Consider the following 27,193-nt stretch of genomic DNA (forward strand, 5'->3'; position numbering starts at 1 on the left):
CGGCATTATGAGGTAAGAGATGTTAGGCGGCATTATGAGGTGAGAGGTGTGAGGCAGCATTATGAGGGGCGAGGTGTGAGGCGGCATTATGAGGTGAGAGGTGTGAGGCGGCATTATGAGGTGAGAGGTGAGAGGTGTGAGGCTGCATTATGAGGGGAGAGGTGTGAGGCGGCATTATGAGGTGAGAGGTGTGAGGCGGCATTATGAGGTGTGAGGCAGTATTATGAGACAAGAGGTGAGAGGCAGCATTATGAGGTAAGAGGTTTGAGGCAGTATTATGAGGTATGAGGTGTTAAGCAGCATTATTAGGTGAGCAGTGTGTTGCAGCATTATGAGGGGAGAGGTGTGAGGCAGCATTATGAGGTAAGAGATGGGAGGCAGCATTATGAGGTGAGAGGTATGAGGCAGCATTATGAGGTAAGAGGTGTGAGGCAGCATTATGAGGTAAGAGGTGTGAGGCGGCATTATGAGGTAAGAGGTGTGAGGCGGCATTATGAGGTAAGAGGTGTGAGGCACCATTATGAGACAATGAGATGAGCAAAATGAGTATATGAGTCTGAGATAGAAATCACTGAGCTATGAGGTGTCTGGTTGGTTATATATCTATGTGGGGACTAAGCCCCCGCAGTCACTGGGGAAGATAATACACAGCTGACCTGTGCGTTCCACTCAACGTCCGGTCTGTGCGTTCCACTCGACGTCCGGTCTGTGCGTTCCAAAGACCGGAAGTGACGTTTCCTCACCCATCCTGGTGACCGTTGAGTAGGAGGAAGCAGAGAGGAGACATCGTGGTGTCGCTGCAGGTGATGATATCTACTATGATTATACAGGGAATAGAGTCTAGTTTCTGGCTGTTATTAATATACAGGTGGGCAGACTATAGTCACATTGTATAAAACATATTTAGCAGACTCTGGTCTCATCTTATTATGTTACCAGCGGAGCAGTCTGTGGTGTTATGTTATTATAACGGCCGCCGCCATCTTGGATCACGTGGTGTCAGTCACGTGGCCCCCTCCAGCAGTGTGTAACCTGCTCAGTGTAAGGGGCCACATCCCCCCCTTGTGTCTCATCCTCATGTTATTGTGGTGTCTCCTGGTTCCTGGGTTCCCAGGATCTATTTCCCTTGTGCTCGGATTCTTCACTACATTCCCAGTTATGATAGAGAGGTTGTTACATGAAAGACAGAATTCAGGGCACCCTACCTCACCCCACCCCCATGGTGAGTGCACTCATCATCCCTGATGTCAGACACGCTCTGTAGACATACAACCATATTGCAGAGCTTTGCTCTATATCATCTGTCAAAGAAAGTCACATTTCCTTACAGACTCAATGACAGCCCCACAAATGTGTTATTCCTTAACCAGATGAGTAGAGGCAGGAAAAAAAGGTTGACCCCCCCATAAGGTTTATAATGTGACTCCACCATCCCTTCCTTGTCTTCTTTTTTTCTATCTATTCAACAGACTTCGTAGGGCAGTGACAGAGTAGCTGGGTTTGCTTCTTGCATTCAGCGCTCTTTGTAGTGTTTGACAGGTAACTGACCTCAGCCCCCATCTACTATTGGGTGTGGCACGCCTACATTACGTGTGAACGAAGAGTCTGCCTCAAGGCTGATTTTCCTCTTTCCCGGGTCCTGACCTTTCCTCAGGATGCCTTGGACCCAGGTCTACAACTTGGTTCCCTAAAGGTTCAAGTGTCAGCTTTATCTATATTTTTCTAAACGAAAATAACAGATATTCCGGATGTGCGGACCTTCCTTCAAGGGGTTCTGCATGAACTTGGATCTCCTTTTGAACCATTGGGCTCAACTGAATTCAGATTCCTACGTGACAGTTGGTATTTCTCCTGGCTATTGCTTTTGAACGGCGGGTGTCGGAGATTTGGGCCCTTTCTTGTTTGTTCCCCTATCTCTTCTTCCACGATGGCAATGCTGTGTTAAGAATAGTTTCTTTCTTTCAGTCAAAAGTGGTTTCAGGTTTTCACTTGTACCAGGAGATTGTGGTCCTAGTCTTCCAGGAGGTGGCTGCCTTTTCGAGCCCTTACTCCTCTGCTTATTTGGATGTGGTTTGTGCCCTCTGCATTTATGTGAAACGGACATCGTCCATTCGACGGGCTGACTCTCTGTTCGTGCTATTTGAGGCCAATAAACGGGCCTGGCCGACTTCTCTGCAGACCATTGCAAGGTGGATTATGTCCACTATCAAGCAGGCCAATGTCAGTTCCGATTGACCTGCGCCTAGTCATATTGCCGCCCATTCCACCCGCTCGGTGGGGGGCTTTTAGGGCTGTGCATAACAGGACATCAGCGGATCAGCTCTGCCGGGCAGCCACCTAGTCCTCTGTCCATACCTTCACTAAGTTTTATCAATTTAATATTTTTGCATCCCCAATTTTGTCTGCATTGTTTTGCAGGCCAGACTGTCAGAGAGGTCCTTCCCTTGGGGGCCTGCTTTAGAACGTCCCCATGGTAGCAGGGTCCCCCAGGTGGATGAAAGAGAAAAGAGAATTTTATACTCGCGATAAATCCATTTTTCTGATTCCATCTGCGCTCCCTCCCTTCTGCTGTTATTCTTCGGGTTTTGAGTTTCCTTCGTTGTGGCATTTGTATTATACAGTGTTGCAGGGGGGATAAACCTGTCGACAAGAAATTAACTAATTGAGTGTCTACTCCATGTTCCACTCATACCACCCCGTGGTAGCAGTGTACCCCAGATGGAATCAGAGAAATGGATTTATCGTGAATATAAAATCCTCTTTTCTGTGTCTTCCTCAAGAGAGCCAGAACTTATTATATGGACAAATAATATATCACGTGAGCAATCCAGCGAGCCCTTTCATTCCTTTAGACAACGAAGAAATCTCTGACCTTGGTTTGATCCAGTCCTCAACAACCCAGGTGGATGAAGGGATTTTAATGTATGTGGACACAGGACTGCTGGGTCCAGGACATTGTAAACCGTGGGTACAAAATAGAATTACACAAGGTACCCAAGTTAAATTATTTTCTATAAGAGTACAGAACTCATACTCGTTGGTACAAAGGAAGGTATTTTACATCCGTCCACAAACACTGTTAGAGAAACAAGTAATATGTCTAGTACCAAACAATCAGAGGGGGGAAATACTTTTACTCCAAACTATTTCTGGTAGAGAAAGAGTCAGACTTTTAAACTGTTCTGGATCTGAGAAGACTCAATCAGTTTGTAAAGACAAGTAAGGTATTTCCACATGGAGTCTATAACCTGTTCACATTCCTATTGCACCACAGCATTATCTGTTCCTTAGATTTATCAGTAGAGAACACTATTTCCAGTTTACGTGCCTACCATTTGGTCTCTCAACTTCTCCCATAACAATCACAAAGGTGTTGGTGGTCCTGATGGCTGCTTTCAGGAAACAGGGATTTGCAGTGTGGCCATAGCTGATCGATATTCTGGTAATAGAAACATCAGAGCACAGTGTCAAAACAAAGACACTCAAGGTAATTGCATTTTTGTAGGGTTGTGTCTGGATAATAAACTTCAGCAAAAGTCAACTGCTGTCCTAATGGATCCAATTCCTGGAAGTACAGAGAGAGAGAAAACACTGGCTATAAGTACTTATACAAAGGGATCACAACCCAACTCATTGCACCAACCTCTGAGGCTTACACAGAACACACAGAGATATTTGGAATGGTGACAGGACCTAACATCAAAGGAAACCAGAATACCCCTCTCAGAACCAGAATGGACTCTGGTAACTACAGATTCATGCTCCAAAGGATGGGGAGCTCATTTTAAGACAGAAGTAATGCAAGGTTCATGGAGACAAAAGCAAAAGAGCCCACATGCAACTATCCTGGAAGCGAGAGCAGTGTGACATGCATTACAAAGTTGTATGCTTCAATTGTGACATCGAAGAATATTGTCAAACAATCGGATGGTGGTGGCTTTCGAAAATAGACAAGTAGGCACCAAGAGCAAATGCATGGTAGCAGAGATATCGACAATCATATTCTCGGCAGAAAACAATCTGAAGTCCCTCTCGGCAATTCACATTGTGGGAAAAGGCATCAAGATGGTGGATTACCTTATCAGATCTATCCATGCGAATGGGCATTGAACAGGGAAGTGTTTCAGCAAATAATAGAATTTCGGGATCCCACAAATAGATTTGATCGTGACAAGCCAAACAGTAGGGTGAAGGTATTTTACTCCTTTCACAAGCACTCAAAAAAAGAAGATATATGCACTTGCATCCCCTTGGACATTCAAACTGCGGTAAGTGTTTCCTCCTGTTCCGCTAATTGCACGTACATTGAAGATAATAAAGAAATTTGGGAGAGGCTTATGAAACAATCGTGGCATCTACCAGTTCGGCCAGATCTCCTACATCAGGGACCTGTTCTTCACCCGAATCCAGAAAGTCGCTCTGATGGTGTAAAGATTGAGCAGGCACTGTTGAAGACTTGGTGTCTCTGACAAATGATTGAAGTATTACTACAAGCAAGCAAGGAAGAACCATTCTATTGCATACTACAAAGTTTTTATAACCTTTTATAGATTTGTGCAAGTCCAAATAAATCATTGCACAAGATGCCAGCATACCACAGATACTGAATTTTCTTTAAGAAGGTTTGCAGAAAGGACTTGCTCTTAGTACATTGAATGTACTGTACAGGTATCCGCACTGAATGTATGTCTGAACACAAGGTTAATATAGATGATTAAATCATGATTTTCTTTCAAGAGGCAAAGAGATTTTTTGACTTCCATGCAAATCCTTTGTGGCACCATGGGATCTCAATCTTGGTGTATGTTACGATTTTGATGCCTTAGTCAGTATTAGCACAGGCTTACCTAGGGCGCGGAGTCTAACGGCCTTCCGGTCTTCACCAAGAACCACCACAAGGTAGTGTGGGCTTAGCTGCCGAAGAACCGCAGGTCGCGGCCCCCAGATTAGCCTACTGACGTAAGGGAGAAAGTTCTAAGCGATGGCAGGCAGACAAGAAAATAGACAATGCGGTGCAAGTACAGGCACTAACCGTGAATTCCAGGCGTAGTAGGTCTGGAACAGTAACCGGTAGATGCACGGAGGCAATGGGTGCGTGGCAGGATCCAGAGAATAGTCGGTAACACAGCCGGGTCGGTACACAGAAGGTATCAGGTATACGGTGCCAGAGGGAGATCCAGAGAATAGTCGGTAACACAGCCGGGTCGGTACACAGAAGGTATCAGGTATACGGTGCCAGAGGGAGATCAGAGAATATTCGGTAACACAGCCGGGTCGGTACACAGAAGGTATCAGGTATACGGTGCCAGAGGGAGATCCAGAGAATAGTCGGTCACAGCCAGGTAGGTACACAGGAGTAGGAGGAATAGAGGGGTGAACAGGGGGCAGGATCACAGGAGTCAGGACACAGGAACTGTAGCCAGGAACAGGAAACACATTGCTCTGACACAGGCAGCGTGTCAGAGCAGGGAAGATATAGGAGTTTGAATTCCCCGCCCAGGAGTCACATGATCAGCAGCAGAGAGAAGCCGGAAGTGCGGCAGCGCTAACAGAAGCAGCGCTGAAGATATGGACACCGCTGTCAGCTCCCGCTGACAGCGCAGCGGAACGGGGACAAGGTAAGTTCCTAACAGTGTAGAAGTTCTAACATCATAATCATTTGTTCTTTTTCTGTAAGAATTTATGCTCCATATCCCTTACATCTAAGGAGGTAGTGTGGCCATAAGGTCCCACCTCCCCAAAACCTTGATGTCCCTCCTTGTGGGTGACAGAAGAATCTGGTCCCCATGGAGAAGCTTCAGTGAATCCCAAGGTAAATGGACATCCCTAGCCTAATGGTGAAGGGGTTCTGAAGACATTCCAAGATCTGGGATTAAGAGAGTCTACTTTTTTTAAAGAAGGGCTGAATTGACTGAACCCTGTGAACAATTTTGTGTTTTTTATCTTATTAGTCTTTTTAGGGCACATGGTGTAAAAAAAAGACATGTCCCTGAACGTAAAAATTAAAACAATACAGGGACCTCACTGGAGAGCTGAGAGGTTTTGGGAAAGAAGCGCCACCCTTCGTGATGCTGTATTCAATGGTTCGGCCGTTCTGAGCCCCCTATTTCTGTCCAGCCCCCTCCGCCACATCATCTTGCTGTTGACACTACTCTGTTCAAAGCCCTAGACAGAGGACTCAGAACTGCCTGCCCACAGAAGATGGCAGAAGCGTTAAATGCTATATACACTTTACTAGAGAGTGTATATAGGAAATGCTTACAAAATAGTGTTTGCATTTGTATAATAGTCCTTTTTGTATATTGTACACAATTAACCCATAAAAAAAACTCATAATAGGTCAGGTATCATTTTACCTTTTTTTTTTTCCTCTCTCTCGATACACAGGATTATACAATAGTGAAGAAGACATCTAGTGAACGTGAGACACCCAACAGCCATACCTGAGTGTATGGGGGATTGAGCAGGACCCAGAGAAACATCTCGTTGCCTCCACATACCTCAATGCATCAGAGAGACAATGAGCTGCTGACTGGAGAGGTGACTGTTGGGATTGGGATATTATATAGTAACACTAAGAGATGTGTCTGGATGATGACTGTAACATCGTGGACGTCGGGTCCCTAAAAGGTGTGAGGATGTCTCTTTTTGTTTGTCCATGCAAGAGTGGAGATATTTAGAGGAACACAAGGCAATGTAAGGACATAATGATGGAGAATCACCAGACCCTCACATCACTAGATAAGCAGAGACTTTGATTTATTGTAAAAGAAAAAGGAATTTTTAGGGCCCCATATTATTATTATTATTATTATTATTATCGTTTATTTGTTAGGCGCCACAAGGTTTCCGCAGCGCCGTACACAGCACAAACAGTACACTATACAGGGTAAAACAATACAGAACAATAAACACAAAGTACCAGAACTTCAGAAACTCCAGGCAGGCAAATACTGTAAAGAAGAAGCGGAAGAACAGGTGTGGAGACAGGAGGGGAGAGGGGCCCTGCTCATACGAGCTTACATCCTAAGGGAGGGTAGACAAAATCAGGCACAAGAGGGAGCCAGTGAAGCAAAGGGGAGAGTAAAAAGGAGCCAGGGAGAAACAGAAGAAGTGAGAGGTTAAGTGGTTGGTTGGTAGGCCTTAAGGAACAGATGAGTTTTAAGTGCCCGCTTGAAGGAGCACAGATTGGGTGAGAGACGGATGGAGCGAGGGAGGTCGTTCCAGTGAAGGGGGGCAGCTCGGGAGAAGTCTTGTATTCTAGAGTGGGAAGAGGTATTCGGAGTGGAGGAGAGGCGGCGATCATTGGCCGAGCGCAGGGAGCGGGCGGGAGTGTGAATGGAGAGGAGGTTAGAGATATAAGGGGCAGTAGACTGGGAGAGAGCCTTGTAAGTGGTGCTGAGGAGTTTGAAAATTATTCTGTAGGGGAAGGGGAGCCAGTGTAAGGCGAGGCAGAGGAGGAGCGGCGTGAGAGGAAGATGAGTCTCGCAGCCGTATTAAGTATAGAGCGGAGGGGGGCGAGGTGGGAGCAGTAAGGAGGAGGTTGCAGTAGTCGAGGCGGGAGATGATAAGAGCATGGATGACAGTTTTGGTGGCATTTTGAGAGAGGAAAGGACGGATGCAGGCAATGTTACGGAGTTGGAAGCGACAGGCTTGGGCAAGGGATTGAATGTGGGGGGCAAAAGAGAGAGGAGTCAAGAGTGACTCCTAGGCAGCGGAGTTGGGTGACAGAGGAGATAGTGGAGTTGTTAACAATTATAGAGAGGTCATGGTGGAAAGGGAGTCTGGGTGGGGGAAAGACAATGAGTTCAGTTTTGGAGATGTTAATTTTAAGAAAGCGTGAAGACATCCAGGAGGAGATGGCTGAGAGGCAGTCAGTTACACGAGAGAGAAGGGAGGAGAAAATATCAGGAGAAGAGATGTAGAGTTGAATATCATCAGCATATAGGTGATACTGAAGACCGAACGAAGAGATGAGAGCTCCAAGGGAGGAAGTATAGAGCGAAAAGAGTACACCATAGATACACTTATCGTCTGACCATCACATATAAACAGTGTATTCAGTCACTGTGTGTCTCCTACAGCTAGATCCACTAAAGAAATACTCTAGAGCAGGCCTGTCCAACCTGCGGCCCTTCAGGTGTTGTGAAACTACAAGCCCCAGCATGCTTTGCCAGTAGACAACCTGTTAATAGCTGGAAGGGCATGCTGGGACTTGTAGTTTCACAACATCTGGAGGGCCGCAGGTTGGGCAGGCCTGCTCTAGAGAGATGTCCCCGTCCTCTTTATTCACAGGTTGTACAGTGGAAAATCAAAGGTATCTCACAGGAGTACCAAATAGATGGAATATAGGGTCTCATCAAATACCAAAGCAACTTATTACAATATGATCTGTAGAGCACCTGTGTATCGTATACACTGATATTCAACTGTTTAATCTAATTTATTGATATCAGACATTATTAAAGTATTATTTTATTGTTTGTGCGTTAATTAGGGTGAAGATCTGACTATTATTAAGGTAGAAATTATAAAGAGAGAAGAAGAGATGTATGTTACAGATGATCAGCGGTGTAAGGAGGAGGAATTCCCTACAGATATCAGCACATGTGAGTAATAAACACTTATTGTATAAATAGTCACAAAATCTCTTTGTTCAATCACTACAACAGTCTTATTCTACACCCTGAGGGAAGAAGCCTGCGCTCGGTATATCCCATATTATATATGGTACCAGCTGCGTCGCAATATAAATGCCCTTATATGTGTACAAAACAAAAAGACATTCGTTGTCAGTACTTATTCTTAACACCGCTTGTCTGTGTGTATGTAGCAAAATGAAAACATGAGGTATTAGTTCAGATTTTGATCAAAACATTTGCGTCTGCATCCCAGCGTCAAAGGCACCTCAATATATGCAGGTCCTACACTGACCTATATGCTTTAAACACCATTAAAATGCAATAGCCATGAGATGCTTAGATAGAAAAGGCTGGATTGAGACCTGCCTAGTAGAGGAGTTGTCACAAGCTCCCCCTCAGCCAACACATAGTCTACAGGCTTCGTGCAGTGCTTGTCTCCAGGAAGTCTGCTTGGCAGTGCTGTTCAACGATGGGGCAACAAATGTCCATACAAAGAGGCAGTATTATCCGGATATCTGGGTATCTCCCATTTTAACGCTTTCCAGTCTTTCTGGGTGAAATTATGCCTCCAGCTGACCAGCATTTCCTATGAAGGCACCAACATTCTCTCTGGGGCCGGTCCCCATTGTCCCTAACAGCACTTTTAGAGGGCATGGTACACATTACAATGGTGCCCAGAGAACCAACCTGGCAACATTTAAGAATGGTAAACTCACCTACACGATACATGTTCTGGATATATTACTTTTGTTTGCGAGGTAGCACCTCTCTCTAACAAATTCACTAGCAATGATTTTACACTGATATTGAAGATGACTCTGTGTTATAAAAACAAACCTCTTATTACTGAGATATTCATACATTCTGATGTCTACATATATTCATAGTGTCACCATGTTACATATACAGTTAATATAACTTGTCCTGGCGAGAGCGGATACCAAGCAGACATGACCTTTATTTTCAGTTAGACATCCTGCTCTCACCACTGATGCCTCCTTATAATTATTAAATGTAGCACAGGAAGTAATTGTTGCTTAGATTAATGTACACACAACATCTGATGATCACATATAAACATTGTATTCACTCATTGTGTGTCTTCTGCAGATGGATCCAGTAACAGAAATACCCCAGATAGATGTCTCCGTCCTCTTTATTCACAGGATTGTACAGAGGAAAATCTCAGGATCACACAGGAGTGTCAGGTAGATGGAATTTAGGGTCTCATCAAATACCAAAGTGACTTGTCACTATATGATCTCTAGAGAAGTTGTGTGTAGCTTATAGAACTGATATTCTTCTCCTGTATCTAATTTTATTAAATTATACTTTATTAAAGTGTTATTTTATTGTTTTGTGGGATATTTAGGGTCAAGATCTGACTAATATTAAGGTAGAAGTTATAGATGGAGAAGAAGAGAAGTATGTGAGGGGTGATCAGCACTGTAAGGAGGAGGAAATCCCTACAGATATCAGCACAGGTGAGTAATACACACTTATTATAGAAGAGAGTCACATATTCTCCTTTTATAATCACTAAAGCAATATCTTATTCTGCACCCTTTTCTGTCAGTACAAACTAATGGAGAGAAAATATCTCCCTAATGAAGGAGCCATCAGCCTCTAGTAGACGCCTGCTCTCCTCTCGAAATCATTTCCGTGTGAGTTACTAGCCACAATCCAGCCTAAATTAGTAGCATAACACTGGGTGTGGGACTAGGCTACCAGAGGTTGAGTAGAGGGATATATTCAAACTGCTGCCTTGTTTTCATTTGCTACCTATGTGTCCATCTGGAGGATTTTGAATGGTGTATTTGCATGGGGCAGGACATGCTGCTAATTTAGCCCATATCTACTCTGTTTCCACAATATCAGTGTTTTGATGGCAGTGTCTGCATGGACATTGTGGTTGGATAATATCAAAAGCAAAAGAGGCTTCCTGTGTCCTATGGGGCTCTCTAGGCAATGTGTATACTTGAGAAATGTTGCTCACCAATGTCTGCATATTGGGTGAAGTTATCTAATCTTGCTGTGCAATCTACATTTCCCTGTGGCTGGGTCTATGCTATGTGATTTGAAACACAGTTGTATATTTTAAACTAATGGTTTATTTGTTCACCAAAATAGTCATGTTTGCAATTTGTACATTTAAAATTGTAATACAGTGTTAGTAGTTTGCTTATCAAACTAAAAGAACTGAACAATTTGAACTTCTTAATAGTATAAAATGAAAAAAAAAATAAAAATGTCTTTTTCCATACATTTTTTTCCAGTTGATGGACCCAAAAGCAGGAATACCTCACAGGGATGCCTCATTTTGTCTCCAGATTTTAAAATAGAAGATAACATCACACAAGATTCTCCAGAAGAAGATTCCATTAATCAAAATATACATCCAGTACTTCCCAGTGTAGATATATCATCTGTTTACTCCAACCACGGGGAATGTTCTTTTGACATCTTAGATATTGCTATAGATAGTACAGATCAAACAGGTGATAGAACGTTTCCTTGTTCTGAATGCGGTAAATGTTTTAGAAGTAAGTCTATTTATGTTAGACATCAGAGAACTCACACAGGTGAGAAACCATTTCCATGTTTGGAGTGTGGGAAAGGTTTTACACAGAAATCAGCTCTTGTTTCTCATCAAAGAATTCACACAGGTGAGAAGCCGTTTTCATGTTCTGGATGTGGGAAATGTTTCACAAACAAACCTACTCTTGTTAGACATCAGAGAACTCACACTGGTGAGAAACCATTTGCATGTTTGGCGTGTGGGAAATGTTTTACATTTAAATCAGATCTTGCTTTACATCAGCGAACTCACACAGGTGAGAAGCCGTTTTCATGTTCTGAGTGTGAGAAATGTTTTACACAGAAATCAGGTCTTGTTACTCATCAGAGAACTCACACAGGTGAGAAACCTTTTCCATGTTCTGAGTGTGGGAAATGTTTTTCATTTAAAGCAGATCTTGCTTTACATCAGAGAACTCACACTGGTGAGAAACCATTTCCATGTTCTGGGTGTGGGAAATGTTTCACACACAAACCTGCTCTTGTTAGACATCAGAGAACTCACACTGGTGAGAAACCATTTTCATGTTCGGAGTGTGGGAAATGTTTTGGACAGAATTCCGCTCTTATTAGTCATCAGAGAACTCACACTGGTGAGAAACCATTTCCATGTTCTGAGTGTGGGAAATGTTTTTCATATAGAGCAGGTCTTATTGACCATCAGAAAGCTCACACGGATGAGAAACCTTTTCCATGTTTGGAGTGTGGGAAATGTTTTACACGTAAACCAGCTCTTATTACCCATCAGAGAACTCACACAGGTGAGAAACCATTTCCATGTTCTGAGTGTGGGAAATATTTTACAGATAAAGCCAGTCTTGTTTCACATCAGAGAACTCATACAGGTGAGAAACCATTTCCATGTTCGGAGTGTGGGCAATGTTTTACAAATAAAGTAGGTCTTGTTGAACATCAGAAAGCTCACACGGGTGAGAAACCATTTCCATGTTCTGAGTGTGGGAAATGTTTTACACGTAAATCAGCTCTTATTACCCATCAGAGAACTCACACAGGTGAAAAACCATTTCCATGTTCGGAGTGTGGGAAATGTTTTACATATAAATCGATTCTTGTTGAACATAAGAGAACTCACACAGGTGAGAAACCATTTCTATGTTTGGAGTGTGGGAAATGTTTTAGACAGAAATCAGTTCTTGCTTCACATCAGAAAACTCACGAGGGAGGAAAGCAATTTCTATAAGCTTATTCAAGACATGAAACGGTGCAGCAACGTAAATGTTATTATTGATATTATTAATGTAAATGATAAAAACAGGCATAAATACATTATACCCAAAGGTATATTAACATCACTGTTTTGTAGGGTAGTTGAAAAATATTGTTACACAGTATATTAATGTGTTAGAAGTTAATTACCATCCATGGACATGCATGTCATCCACATATAACTGAACCTGATCCCCATGTGACATCACTCTCTATGGTAACAGACCATATTGTTTATAAATAGAGTTCTATGTTATATTTTAAGCCAGCAATGGGCTGGCAATATATGTGAGATCTGGGTCACAATTATATTATGTTTGGTCATGCTCCTTAATTAAAGGGTGTGATGATTAGTTCAGTAATAGTCACTATCTCACTGTGGGTTAATTTTGATGCTGCAAGATTGTAATTTCTCTGTCATCCTTGGTGGACACCGGGACCTTGGGGCATAGAGTGCCAGGCGAACACTGGCACTTTAACTTTTAGTTAAACAAGGCTCCGGCTCCTCCCCCTCTATACCCCACCTGCTGCTAGAGCCCAGTCTAGTTTAAGTGCCCGGCGAACAGGCTGTGCACGGGGCTGCTTAGCAGCCATTTTTACTTTTATTTCAGTTTATTTTTCTTTATTATCGGAGACTAATGTCTGCGTAGTCGGCTGTCAGTCAGAGCTCCCGGCTGCTGGGGAGGAATTTGGGGTGGTCTGACCTCTTTTTCCTCCCTGCGGTTTTTACTACAGCTCTCCCGTGGCTGCGGCTGGCGGGGAGAGTGAGATGCAGTGATGGGGGATGTCTCTGTGTAGCGCACAGCGTGGATGGCTGTGCACTGTCTGCGGGGGGGGGGGAACGGAGGTGCTGTGAAGGTGCCTCCTTTCTGCCTGCTCCCTCTTCCGATGTTGGAGCCCTCCAAGGAGCCGGGCACAGTCGCCGCAGGCTGTGTCCATCCTCCTGTGCAGATAGCAGAAGCTACAGGCACAACACTGTGTCTGGAGGGTTGGCAGCAGGTAAGTGAAACCCTCTCTAAGCATATTGCTGAGAGAGGGGGGGTAGAAAACACAGTGGTTCCCTGAGCTGGCTGCTTTTTACTAAAAGCAGTCATTTAGTTTTGATTAGCTTTAGCTTGGAATAGGGTCAGGCTAGGGTCACTATCTCGGTGAGCCCTGCTAGGCTCTGGATTGGTTGAGGTGATTGTCATACTTGGACGATAGCCAGTCCAGAGCTGGGCCCTGGGGGGAGTGGTTTCTTCTTGAGCACTTCCCCCGTGGTGGTCTCTCGCTTCTCGTGTGCAGACACCAGAGTAGACGGCCATTTTAAAAGCTCGAGCTCCCCTTTTCTATCCTGTATACTGTAAGGTAAAGGGTTGGGGGTGGTTTGTAAAACGTTTGCATTTTTATATATTGAGGATCTTTTGGCTGTATCGCAGGCTCACTTTCTTTTCTAGTTTGTGTGCTGCTTGTTATCTGTATTGTGTGTATTTCACTGTACTGTTTTTGTCCCAAATGTTAATATGTCGGAGAGGGAAAAATCTGCGTAGTAGGGCTGGTTTTACTATGCTAAGTTTCACCTGTGCTGTCTGTCACGTTAAGTTACCGCAGAGCCGTAACGACGGCGGTGCGGGCGGTGCGACCGCCCCGGGCGCAAGCCCAAGGGGGCGCAGCTGCCCGATACCCAAGCAACAATCGATTCCTCAATACCTGGAATAGCTTGGCACTTCTGCCCGCAGTGGAACGCATGTGCGTTCCACCGAAAGCAGGAAGTTCGGCATTCAAATGCCGGACTTCCTGTCAGTGGAACGCATATGCGTTCCACTGACAGGAAGTCCGGCATTTGAATGCCGAACTTCCTGCTTGTTCCACTGCGGGCAGAAGCGCCAAGCTATTAAAGGTATGCTTTTGGCAAATTTTATATATGACACCGAGGATTTACCTCGTGAGCGCGGTCAGCGCTGTGCAATAGAACTGGGATCCCTGCACCGTTAATTAGATTAAGGACACCGCTGGACTCCAATCATACTGCTGGACTATTTGAGGTTGGTTTTTAGTCTGCTATTGGACCCTATTTTTCCTCCAATATATAGCCACTTGTTTGGACCAAAAGGACATACTATCTTTACACAAGGTTATTTGCAGCAGCCTCTTATGCCCTGATACAATTGGACCCCCGGATTTTGTTGTGTGGAATATAAGCACTGGTTGCTATGTTTATGTTTTTGCACTATATTGAATGACCATTACTTTTATTTATTTATTTGGATGTATTAATAAATGTTATTGTTTTAATCCATGTTACAATCGCAACATCATTACCATTTGAAGTCTTCAATATTTTTATTTACTACAAGATAATTGAGCGCAATTGCTTTACCTTTTTGTTATATATGACACCTACAGGATTATTTCACTATCTTTTTGATGGCATAGTTAATTTGAACAAAATGGCAATTGGTCTCAGTTTCTAGATTCACTTTTGATTTGACCAAAATATATAGAGCCCAGATAAGCAGAAGTGTGCCGTAAAACATCACAACTGCTGTGGAGCAAGTCACGTAGCTTAGGTTGGTTGGTTAAAATAGCAGCAATAACTGCAATATGCCCTGATATAGTCATGTATGTGACCCCAAAATGAGCTTGATTTCCCCCATAATCACATAAAAGTCAATCTGCTCATTGTGTCATGTTAGTTCTTTGCTTGGCTAGTACCACATGGAGAGGTTTTAGGCTGCCTGAATGTCTAACTTACTAAACTAAAGCTAACATTTGATTTGATGCCAAAAGGACTAGTTAAAGAGAGGTGAATGTTGTGACTTCCCCAAAAGTTGACTATCCTTTAAAATTTGCTGCACTAACTTACCTAGGTACAAAGTACTATCCCTAATTTACAGAGACAATTCCAGATCTTGAACAAGTTTGTCCCTTAAGCAGCAAACATTGGCCAAACTAACAGTACAATTGCTGTTATTCTGCAATGCTAACCACTATGCCGCCCAGTAATGATAGTCTCTCTCTCTCTCTGTGTAAAGTGCTAGCCACACCCACACATTAGGTTGGCCACACCCACTTGTCAAATGCCACTCCCACTTAGATGGGGGGGCGCCGGTACCCTGTCTCGCCCAGGGCACCAAAATGTCTAGTTACGGCACTGAGTTACCGTCTGGGCAGTCAGGCGCGCAGGCTCTGTGTGTAACCTGTCGGCCCACGGAGACCACTCCTGTTGAAACAGCTGCCGCCTGTTCAAACACGGAGGAGCTTGCCTGGGCTCGGTCTCTTTTTAATACGGTGGAACTTCTTGCTCAGAGGGTACAGTCTCGGGCTGCTCAACTCTCAGATTCAGCTTCCTCAGCTCAGGTTTTGCCTGTTTCTGCTCCGGTGGAGTCTGTAGAACCAGCCTGGGTATAGGGTTTTGCATCCTCGGTACAAGGTTTGGTGGTGGTTTCTTCCTCCTTAGGTAAGCGGAAGAGGGTGGCGGCACCTCTTCTGGGACATGAGTCTGATTGTGGTTCCCAGGAAGAGGGTGAGTTACCGCTGGATTTTGATATAGATGCTTCTTCTATGGTGGAGGAGGTTCATACTGATCATCAGAGTGTGGAGGAGTTAATTCAGGCTGTGCTTCAGGTACTTGATATTTCTGAGGTACAAGTTCCTAAGGCTGCTGAATCTTATCTTTTTGTAAAGCGCAAGAAAACGGCGTTTTCTTTCCCGGCCTCTTCCCAATTGGAAGATTTGCTGTCAGAACCTTGGACTTCCCCAGACAGGAAGTACCAGGTGTCTAGGCGACTGCAGTCGTGTTATCCCTTTCCCCCGGAAGTTCTCGCTAAATGGGAGACGCTTCCTCAGGTGGATGCAGCTTGGCAAGGTTAGCAAAGGTAACTACTATTCCTCTTCCTAACCAGGCCACTCTTAAGGATGGTACAGACCAGAAGGTCGAGACCGTTCTTAAGTCCATTTTTGTGGCAGCGGGTGCTTCTTTGAGGCCTGCGTTGGCATCAGCGTGGGTTAACAAAGCTGTTGAACGCTGGTCAGAACAACTGTCTGAAGGTTTGTTAGCAGGTAGGCCGTCCTCTGAACTGCTTCCATTAGTGGAGCAGATTCAGAGAGCAACAGATTATTTAGGAGAGGCTGCTATGGAAGCAGGACTGATTGGAGCACGCATTTTTGCCTCGGCAGTTTCAGCGCGTCGGACTTTCTGGCTTAAGTCCTGGGAGGCTGATGTAGAGTCTAAAACGGCTCTTGAGTCCATTCCTTTTTCTGGAGGTGTTTTGTTTGGACCGCAGCTTGACTTCATTATTAGTCAAGCAACAGGAGGTAAGAGCACTTTCTTCCCTGTCAGTGCTCCCAAGCAGAGGATGTCCAGATTTCGGGCCTTTCGTTCCGCAAGAAGATTTTGGGGACAATATTTCTCAGGCCAATCTTCTACAGGCCAGTCATCCGCCCCAGAGGTGGTTTGCAGCGGGGATGTCAGACTTTGTCTGCTCGATGTTCAGCTGCAAAGCCTGCAGACAAACAGTCTGCATGACGGCCTTTTTGCTCCTCCGCTGTCGTCGGTGGTAGGAGCCCGTCTTCTGCGGTTCAGGGATCGGTGGTGTCAGTCCACTACCGATGTCTGGATTGGGGGAGTGGTGAACCAGGGTTACAAGATCGATCTGCTCGGTCTTCCTCACAGACGATTCTTCGCCACAGGGCTTCCGTCTTGTCCGAGGAAACGGTTGGCTTTAACAGAAGCGATTCAATCCCTTCTTTCGTCCAGAGTGATTATTCCGGTTCCTCATTCTCAGAGGTTTGGGGTTTTATTCCAATCTTTTTCTTGTGACAAAACCAGACGACTCCTTCAGACCGATTCTCAATCTAAAGGATTTGAGCACACAGGTCAGTGCCCAACTTCAAGATGGAGTCTTTACGCTCGGTCATTCTCGGCATGGAGCAGGGAGAATTTATGGTGGCTCTAGACATCAAGGATGCATATCTCCATGTGCCTATTTGGAAGGGTCATCAGTCCCTGTTGAGGTTTGCAGTCCGGTCAGAGCACTTCCAATTTCAGGCTCTTTCGTTCTGTCTCGCCACAGCTCCACGAATCTTCACCAAGATCATCGCGGTTATGGCTGCTCTGCTAAGGGCCAAGGGAATTACAATCATCCCTTACCTGGACGATCTACTTTTAAAGGCATATTCTTCAGAGAAGTTTCTGTTGCATATTCAGGTAGTAATCCAGACCCTGGAGTCGAATGGTTGGATTATCAACTTCAAAAAATCCAAGTTGATCCCATCCCAGCGGATGGTGTTTTTGGGTCTCTTATCCGATACCCGTCTGAGACGGGTGTTCTTTACTCAGGACAGGATCCTAGCCTTGCAGAGGATGGTGAAATCCTTGCTGGTGGCAAGGAGACCTTCCATTCATTTTGCAATGAGACTTCTGGGCAAGATGGTATCGTCATTCAAAGCGATTCAGTTTGCTCAGTTCCATGCACGACAGTTTCAATTTGAACTTCTGTCGCAATGGAACAAATCCCATCGGAATCTGGCTAGTCAGGTTTTTCGCCTGTTTCCGCAGACGCGTCAATCGCTGTTCTGGTGGCTACACAGGCAGAATCTCACCAGGGGACACCTGTTCTCAATTCGGAATTGGACTCTGATAACAACAGATGCCAGCCTTCGAGGTTGGGGGGCTGTATGTCTTCAGGCTCGGTTTCAGGGGCTTTGGACTCAGAAGGAATCCAAACTGCCAATAAATGTCTTAGAACTGCGCGCAGTGTTTCATGCTCTAAGAAGTGCGCAACACTTGCTGCAGGGAAAGCCAGTAAAGATTCAATCGGACAATGTCACAGCAGTGGCATATCTCAACCATCAGGGCGGCACAGGAGTCCCTTGGCCATGAGGGAGACTCACAGGATAATTCTGTGGGCCGAAGCTCACGTTTCAGCACTCGTGGCCATCTTCATTCCCGGAATAGAAAATTGGGAAGCAGACTTCCTAAGCAGGCAGACTCTGCACCCGGGAGAATGGTCTCTCCATCTGGAGGTGTTTCAACAGTTAGTCGTGAAATAGGGTCAGCCGGATGTCGACATGATGGCATCTCAGTTGAATCACAAGGTTCCCCGCTACTGTTCCCGTGCAAGAGATCCCAAGGCAGTCGCGGTAGACACTATATCCGTCCCTTGGAGGTACCGCTTAGTGTACCTTTTTCCTCCGATAGCCATGCTTCCACGAGTACTGAAAAAGGTGAAGAAAGAGAGTGTTCCAGTGCTTCTAGTAGCGCCGGATTGCCCGCGTAGGGCCTGGTACACCGGCGTACTTTTCATGGCAGGGGGTCAGTCGTGGCGGTTGCCAATACGCCCAGACTTGCTGACCCAGGGTCCTTTTCGTCATCTAGGTTTGTAACGCCTGGCTTTAACCGTGTGGCTGTTGAGGCCAGGATCCTAAGAGCTAAGGGCTTTTCGAATCAGGTGGTGCAGACCATGCTCCGTGCTCGGAAAATCGGCTTCGGCCAAACTATATCATCGAGTCTGGAAGACTTATATTGCTTGGTGCGAAAAGAAGGAATATCCTACGTCTTTTCGTCTGGCCAGGTTATTTAGGTTCTTGCAGGATGGCTTGGATGCAGGTTTGCGTCTTAGTTCTCTTAAGGGTCAGGTGTCATCTCTTTCGATCTTCTTTCAGAGAAAGCTTGCTGTCATACCTGATTTCATTCAAGGTGTTCTCCATGTTCAACCTCCTTATGTTCCTCCGGTTCCGCCATGGGATTTGAATTTGGTGTTGAGGGCTTTACAGCATCCACCGTTTGAGCCCTTTAATACGGTGGATTTCTAACTTTGAAAACGTTTTTTTTTTTGGCCATTTCTACGGCACGCAGAGTTTCAGAGCTTGCTGCTTTCTTTTGCAAGCCTCCTCTGCTGGTTTTTCATGAGGATAGGGCAGTTCTTCGAACCAAGCCCTCTTTCCTCCCTAAAGTTGTATCAAAGTTTCATTTGAATCAGGAAATTGTTATTCCGGATCTGATTCCTCATCTTCTGATAACGATGAGTCTATTCGTTATCTTTATGTTGTTCGTGCCTTGCGAATTTATGTTAAAAGATCTCAGAAATTACGCAAAACTGAGGATCTTTTCATTCTTTATGATCAAAAAAGAGGCTGGCCAGCTTCTAAAGTGACCATTGACAGGTGGATTACGGCTGTTATCCGTCAGGCTTACAATGGGGCTGGGGAGCCTGTCCCTGATAATCTAGGGGATTCTACAAGATCTGTAAGTGCTTCCTGGGCGGCCCGCCATGGTGCCTCCAGTGAACAATTGGGTAAAGCGGCCGCGTGGTCTTCTGTACACACTTTCACAAAGTTTTACAGATTTAATGTGTTTGCATCTAGGGATGCAAGTTTTGGGAGGAAGGTGCTTCGGGCCGTTTCTTCTGAGCGTTCCCTCCCGTGAGACAGCTTTGGGATGTCCCCAAGGTCCCGGTGTCTCCCAAGGATGACAGAGTAAATGGGATTTTTATACTTACGTAAAATCCGTTTCTCTTAATCCATTGGGGGACACCGAGCGCCCACCCTTAACGCTCTGGTTTCTCCTTCTGTTTGACATGTTGTCTGGTTGTTAAGAGAATCATGTGTTGTTAAGTTTATTCTCTTTTATTTGGTTTCTCTCTATCTCCCTTTCTGTGGGCTTGGTTAAACATAGACTGGGCTCTAGCAGGAGGTGGGCTATAGAGGGGGAGGAGCCGGAGCTTTGTTTAACTAAAAGTTAAAGTACCAGTGTTCGCTTATCCTTACTCTATACCCCAAGGTCCCGGTATCCCCCAATGGATTAAGAGAAACGGATTTTACGTAAATATAAAATTCCCATTTTTGTGATGCGCTTTGGCTATTTTTGTATAAATGCCCTCATTTATACAGGTACATGCGTGGCTTGATGGGTTGAGATGCGACTGCAGGGATGTAAACCTTTGGTTTGAATCATGTGGATTTAGCCTTGTATTGCTCCAGCATGTGATCGTAAGATTTTGATTTGCACAGTACAATTTTAAATGAGGTTCAAAGGGTGAAGAGTGCATCTTTACAACAACCTTTCCTATGTAGCAGGAGGATACAGGGACTTCCCCAACCCCTAAACAAGGACTTACATTTTACAATGGTTTAGAGGTGATGGTGGTCAGACCTTGGCTTAGATTTTTAGATGTGAGGCCTTTGGCACCTTCCAGGCACAGTTCATACAGAAAAGCACATTTATAAGTCAACAATGCAAATGAAATAAAAACAGAAATGTAACACACAGTAATAAAGTCCAGGTGACCCTTCACTTCACTTCCCTTAATGATTTAAGACATAAATGAGAATTAATGTACAATATTATTGGTGAATACTAAGGAATAGTTGACATGAATGAAGGATGTCTTAAAATATTGGGCAGGATTTTGAGGTATGGTTGTTACTGTTTCTACCATACATATAAACAGGACGCACTTTGATAGGCCTTTCACAAAAGCAGAATGTGGGTATGTAACTATGTATGCACTAGGCCAATAAACATTTGTTTATATTGAAATGCTCTGTGTGGCTGTATGTTTTCGGTTGGTGAATCACCTCCAGTGAATCCAGCAATTCTCTGCTTAGATGGATTAATAATCTCCTTTGTAAACAGTAATAACCTCTCATCTTCACTTTTGGACGTCATTCAGAAAGTTAAGGACAGTTGTTTAATCAACTTCTGAACTGCTCCTTTTAATTATATATTGGACAAATTAATTGTTGTTAAATTGATGTCGGACACAGGACACTGATGACTGTTTTTCTTATAAAACATTTACATGCTTCAGACTCCCAGTACTCAGGCAGCAGTAAGGGATCCTGGGGGGGATTCTCCACTGAACCCATTGTCATGTTCATGGCACATTATCCTGCTGGAAGTAGTCATTATAAGATACGTAGACTGTAGCCATAAAGAGATGCACATGGTTAGTAACAATACTCAGGTAGACTGTGGCGTTAAACGATAGCCAATTACAATGTGTCTCAAGAAAATATTCCCCACATTATTACACCTCCATCAGCCTGCATAGTTTATACAAGACAGGATTGATCCATTGATTCATGTTTACGCTAAATTCTGTTGGTACCATCTGCATGTTGCAGCAGAAATCAAGATTTGTTGGACAAGTCAACATTTTTGCAATCTTCAACTGTCCAGTCTTGATGAGCCTGTGCCCACTGTAACCTGTTTCCTGTTCTTAGCTGACGGGAGGGAAACCCGGTGTCGTCTTCTGCTGGTGTAGCCTATCCATTTCAGGGTTCGACGTGCTGTGCATACAGAAACACTCTTCTGCATACCACTGTTGTAACGCATGGTTATTTGAGTTACTGGCAGCTTGAACGATTCTCCTCTGACCGTTCTCATTTTACCCACAGAGCTGCCACTCCCTTGATGTTTTTTCTATATTCGCATCATTCTCTGTACACTTAGAGACTGTTGTGCATGAAAATCCCATGAGATCTGCAGTATCTGAGATACTCAAACCAACCAATCTGGCACCAACAATCATTGCACTGTCAAGGTCACTTACATCATATTTCTTCTCCATTGTTTAGTCTGAACAACAACTGTACCTCTTGACCATGTCTACATGTTTTTAGGTGTCGAGTTGCTATCACAGGATTGACTGGTTAGCTATTTGCACCAGGTGTATCTAATAAAGTGGCAACTGAGTGTATATCTCACAGTGGTGTGCCATGATTTAGCAAAAAAATGGTGTTTTAATTCATATTAATTTATGTAACACCTTAAGTATTTTCATTGCTAGCCTATATTTTATAATGACTCATATTTTGTGTGCTGTAGTTTGTACAGTGGCTAAGGGGATATATTTTTGGTTCAGTTTGATTTTATTTTGTATCTATACTTTATATTCTTTATATAGTGACTAATAGATGACATATCCGTACAGTAGATTTCTGGACATGAGATGCAGTTGTAAGATCAGTACACAAACAAGGTAATATAGTTACCAACTGAGTAGTCTTCTTGTTTTTCTTAAGATTATTTAAAAAAGAGGAAAATAGGCAACAAGGAAATGAAGGGAGCGACTGATAAGGGGATATTCTGTATTGAGGGGAGAGTGTAAAAGATCCTGTTTTTACGCCTTAATTGCGCGTGCTGGGCCTGAGTCATTAGGGAGAGCAAAGCAAAAACAAAGGAGTAACTTTGCACCTTGGCAAAACTATGTCGGATTGGAGGGGGAGGTAAATTTAAAATGTGGGGACAGATTTATTGTTGGGATTGGGCATGTGCTGAATCAACTTTAAATTTCAGTGTAAAACTAAAGCTATCAAGTATTTGTGTGCTACATGAAAATGCAGCCAGTATTATCCTTATGTGCAGAATAATTAATTAATTTGCACCCCTTGCATTGTAGCATGGTTTTGTCCAGGATCAAATTTACTCTCTTTTTTTGCATTACTTTTCTAATGACTCAGGCCCGCTATCTTTGTATTTTGCTCCTGGATACGTTTGTTACGTAACCATACGCTTTTACACTTTCCCTTTTATGACACACTTCAGTCCTTTTACACCTAATTTTTTTTTTTTTTTTAACTATTTATTTTGAGAAATAGCAATCATGTACAGATAGGATTCAACAAATAATACATTTGCAGGAATAGAAACAAAAACAGAGAACAGTACATATCATGGGTAACTGTCAATGAAGCTGAAAATATTTGAATAGCAAATGTTCAAGATAGCCAGAGGATGTCAATAAACAGACCGGCAAATATATAATTGTTATCCAGAATACACAAGACACTATAACATTTTATAACAATATAATGTGGGAGGGTGAAGGGGGGTAAGGGGGGGTGGTACTGGCCGCCACCGAGAATGAAGGGAAAAGAAAGCAGACTTCCTTTTATCCACACAATTCCTTATCCTCATGTTGTCCTTCTTAAGAAGAGAAACAAATAATTAAAGACACAAATAGAAATAGATAAATGAAAGAGGGGCAATAAAGATATCAAAGGAGATTATTACTTAGATTCTCTGAGGAGGGAGACCGCGTCAAGAGTCAGGTCACCTATGAGTTCAGAGAGTTCTTTTCAGGAGGAAGGAGATGGTACAAGAGGTATGGGGTTATAAGTAAAGCCAAGGAGCCCATATCTGGTGAAATTTATCATCCTTATCATGCAGATGGTATGTAATCTGTTCCGGGCAATAAACCAGACGTAGGATCGCAGGGCCGCCATAGTGGGAGGCTCAACTTGTTTCCAGGACTTGGCTACTAGGCATCGCGCAGCTGCAAGGACATGGGAAGCCAATTCCGCAGACTGTCTATCATCATTAATCAGAGGGTAGCAGAGAAGAAAAGACCATGGGTCTTTCAGGACAGGGCATGTAAGTAGGGAGGAGAGGAGGGCCCTAACTCGATCCCAAAAGGAGGATATTTTAGGGCAGGACCACCAAATATGAAAAAAGGAGCCCATCTGGCCACAACCCCGCCAACATAATGGAGAACTAGATGGGAACATTTTAGTGAGTTTGTCAGGTGTGTAGTACCACCTATAGTATACTTTATATGCGTTCTCCTTTACCGAAGTGGAAATAGAGCTAGTGGCGACTTGGTCCCTTATGAGTTCCCAATAATAATCCTCTGGGGGGGCCCAGATCCCTCTCCCACTCCCTCTCATGCCTACCGCCCGGAGGAAAATATACATTGAGAATTAAGCTGTAAACATAGGAGATCGTGCCCTTACCTAAAGGTGAGGAGAGACGTAGGGATTCAAAGGGAGACCTAAGAGGAAGGAGAGAGCCCACAAAGTGTCGTAGCTGGAAATATTTGTAGAATTTAGGATGAAGACTTGGATATTTAGAGCGTAGAACATCCCAAGAGATGAAGGCCCCCTGAACTAGTAGGTCTCCGACAAATCGAACTCCAGCGGTGACCAAGGGGCTATAGAAGGCAGAGGAAAGCCCAGGAGGGAAGGCAGGGTTACCCCAAAGAGGTAAGACAGTAAGAGAGGACACCGGTATTCTGAGATGGGGTCGGCAGGTCTCCCATACTGCAGCTGAGAATATTAAGGTAGGACATTGGGAGGTGAGGGGAGATCTAATTTGTTTAGAGAGACCCCATATACAGGACAAAATTGGAAAATTAAGATAAGCGGATTCGATGTCAACCCACGACAGTGCTGTTGGGGGGGGGCAATGGAGGCTACAATCTGGCTCAGATGAGCCGCCCAATAGTACATTTTCAAATCCGGAAAAACCTACCTCCACCTCTGGTGGGTCTCTTTAAGGGAGCCTAAACCTAATTTTTTGTATCACCCAGATTTCTATATGTAATATCTGCTGTATGAAGACATTATAAATTCATATTCACATCGCAGATATATATATGAGATAGGATCTTTACATGTACAATAATATAATATAATTTCAATAACAATCTTACACATGGTACATATAATAGATGACAGTTTATGGGTAGGTACAATAACTTGGTAAATTCTTGCTAATTGTGTATGTGTGTGTGTATGTATCTCAGAATTCATTGCCAATCCTATGATAGCTGCATTATCTCCACCTTATACAGTCATCCTAATTGCACTCAATATATACATATATATATCACGATTCCAATATACTCATAATAAAACAGACATATCTTGCGAGTAAAACATTGTTTTTCAATGAGACTTTCCTTTGCAAAGTCACTACTTAAATTGACGACCTCATACCATGCTTTGTGGAGAACACATGCTAACGTCATGTAGCTCTCTGGTGGCCATTTTTCTAATTGTCTGTTTTATACCACTCAAGATATGTGGCTATAACACCAGTACTGTATGCTTCTTATTAACACAAAACCATATGTAAAGCATATTATACATTACAGTCCGTATAACAATGTAACCTTTATAACTATAGCAGTTCTTAACCTATTAAACTATACAACCAGTATTACAATACAATACTTGCAAATCCACCGCAAATCTCTCTTTCTCTAGTAGTCATTACATCACTGTGCTGCCATATTAAATAACAAAACTGAACTTATCCCATGTCACACTTAATCCTGCTTCACTGTGTCCCATAAATCACCTACAATTGTACATTATTGCAGGAGTCACAAGATCTAGCAATATTGTTCTATTCTAATTCTATCTCAACAATTTATTTACAGTGTAAAGCTGGGTACACACTACAGAAATTTCGACCCACTTTTTATGCCGAGCAATTTTACATGCGATCGATGGTCCGATCGCTCAGTCCATGGACTGCATACACACTAGCCTTGTTTAGGACGAGAAAGGGAAGAGTGGACGTCCCGTTAGCGACTTTTTACAGCCATGTTGTCGTGAACAATGATTTAAATTCCGTACACACTGCAGCGACTTTTGCGGGGAAATGTACGAGATACCAAAGACATTAGCATAAAGGGGCGGAGCTTTAGCTATAGTTAACTCCCTTCTATAAAATAGAAGTTTAGTAATATACATTACATTTAGAAAAACATTTAAATGCTAAAGTGGAATGCAATGAATATTCCCTAATAATAAAACCCCTTCGTATGTAATGGAATGCTCCATTCTCGGCGTGCATCATCGCTGATGGTCCACAGCAGAAACAAACGCCCATGTCTGAGTGTATAAAATGACAGAGGAACCTGTTTGGCGCCGAGGAGCGTCAGAAGATGGAGACAGAGAAAGTGACTACATGAAAAAACAGGCAGTATTTAACTTATGTGCAAAACAGAATGCTAATTTGCACCCCTTACATTGTAACATGGTTTTGTCCAGGAGACTGAAATAAGAAGTTTCTCAAGTTAAGATCCTTAATGAATCGGGCCCATTGTTTGTATTCGTGAGTGGGGCCCCCGATGCCAGTTAGTGGACGGCTAGTAGTGAGATGTAGATGTAGGGCTGTGGGAGAGTTGTGAAGCTTTTACTGGATATGTTTGCTTTAACCACCACTGACACTGTTTAAACCAGCCTAACAACTACTAATGAACAGTGAAATGGTTCACCCAAGCTATGTCAGACTCCAGTGAATGCTGTACTCTATCACATGTGGTGCTATTGTGGGATCTGTAGGACAGCTAAAACACAGCCATTCTCCCAGCCTCCAGACGCAAAGGTGATGAGTGGAGTCTGTTAAAAACCACTATAATGCATCAAACTGTTGTAATGCTTTGTTTCAAATGTTGTTGCTGTGGAGAGACAAACCTGTGTACTGGGAACTGATTAGCAGCTATTTGTCATTGTAGTGCCACACTTGTTGTGAGTTGGGTGTGGCCAAAAAATATATTATATATTTTTGTTTGTTGCTTGTTTGCTATTTACCAGTGAAGGTTTCTAAAGCACATGTCAGCTTTTGAAAAAAAAAAAAGGGTTTGAAAAAAAATATATATTTTTCTTTTAATTGTAGTGCCACACCTTGTGGGCCACTAAGTTGTGAATTGGGTGTGGTCCACATCGTTTTGTTATTTGCCTGTGAATGCTGAAAGAAGCTAGGTTTCATTTCCCAGCACAAACTCCTGTGGGAATGGAAGACATTTTAAGTGAATGTGGCCGCAGTACAGGAGGAAAATACCCATCTTCTCGTGAGGAGATTGTCCAGGGGAGAAGGGACAGGGAGGCGCCAGATACCCCCACACTACAAAAATTTACTTCTGATGATGACGTGGAGGCATATCTAATAGCCTTTGAGCATGCCGCCACCTGAGCCAAGTGGCTACCTAGGACTTGGTCCAAAAACCTGGTTCCCTATCTTTCAGGAGAAG

At 43.6% G+C, this 27,193-nt stretch overlaps 1 protein-coding gene across 1 annotated transcript in view; it reads left to right on the forward strand.

The window, feature by feature from the left end:
* Positions 1-756: 756 nt before the first annotated feature.
* The window catches only part of LOC142160019 (uncharacterized), a 50,904-nt gene continuing 24,467 nt past the window's right edge, over positions 757-27,193 (forward strand). The window contains exons 1-6 of the mRNA XM_075214939.1: positions 757-803; positions 6,388-6,540; positions 8,498-8,609; positions 9,753-9,850; positions 10,015-10,126; positions 10,919-12,407. Coding sequence (XP_075071040.1) covers positions 6,505-6,540; positions 8,498-8,609; positions 9,753-9,850; positions 10,015-10,126; positions 10,919-12,407 — 1,847 coding nt within the window. The 5' untranslated portion in view covers positions 757-803; positions 6,388-6,504. The remainder of the gene's footprint in view (positions 804-6,387; positions 6,541-8,497; positions 8,610-9,752; positions 9,851-10,014; positions 10,127-10,918; positions 12,408-27,193) is intronic.

Source organism: Mixophyes fleayi, chromosome 6 (assembly GCF_038048845.1).
Source record: "Mixophyes fleayi isolate aMixFle1 chromosome 6, aMixFle1.hap1, whole genome shotgun sequence".
Classification (NCBI taxonomy): Eukaryota; Metazoa; Chordata; class Amphibia; order Anura; family Limnodynastidae; genus Mixophyes; species Mixophyes fleayi.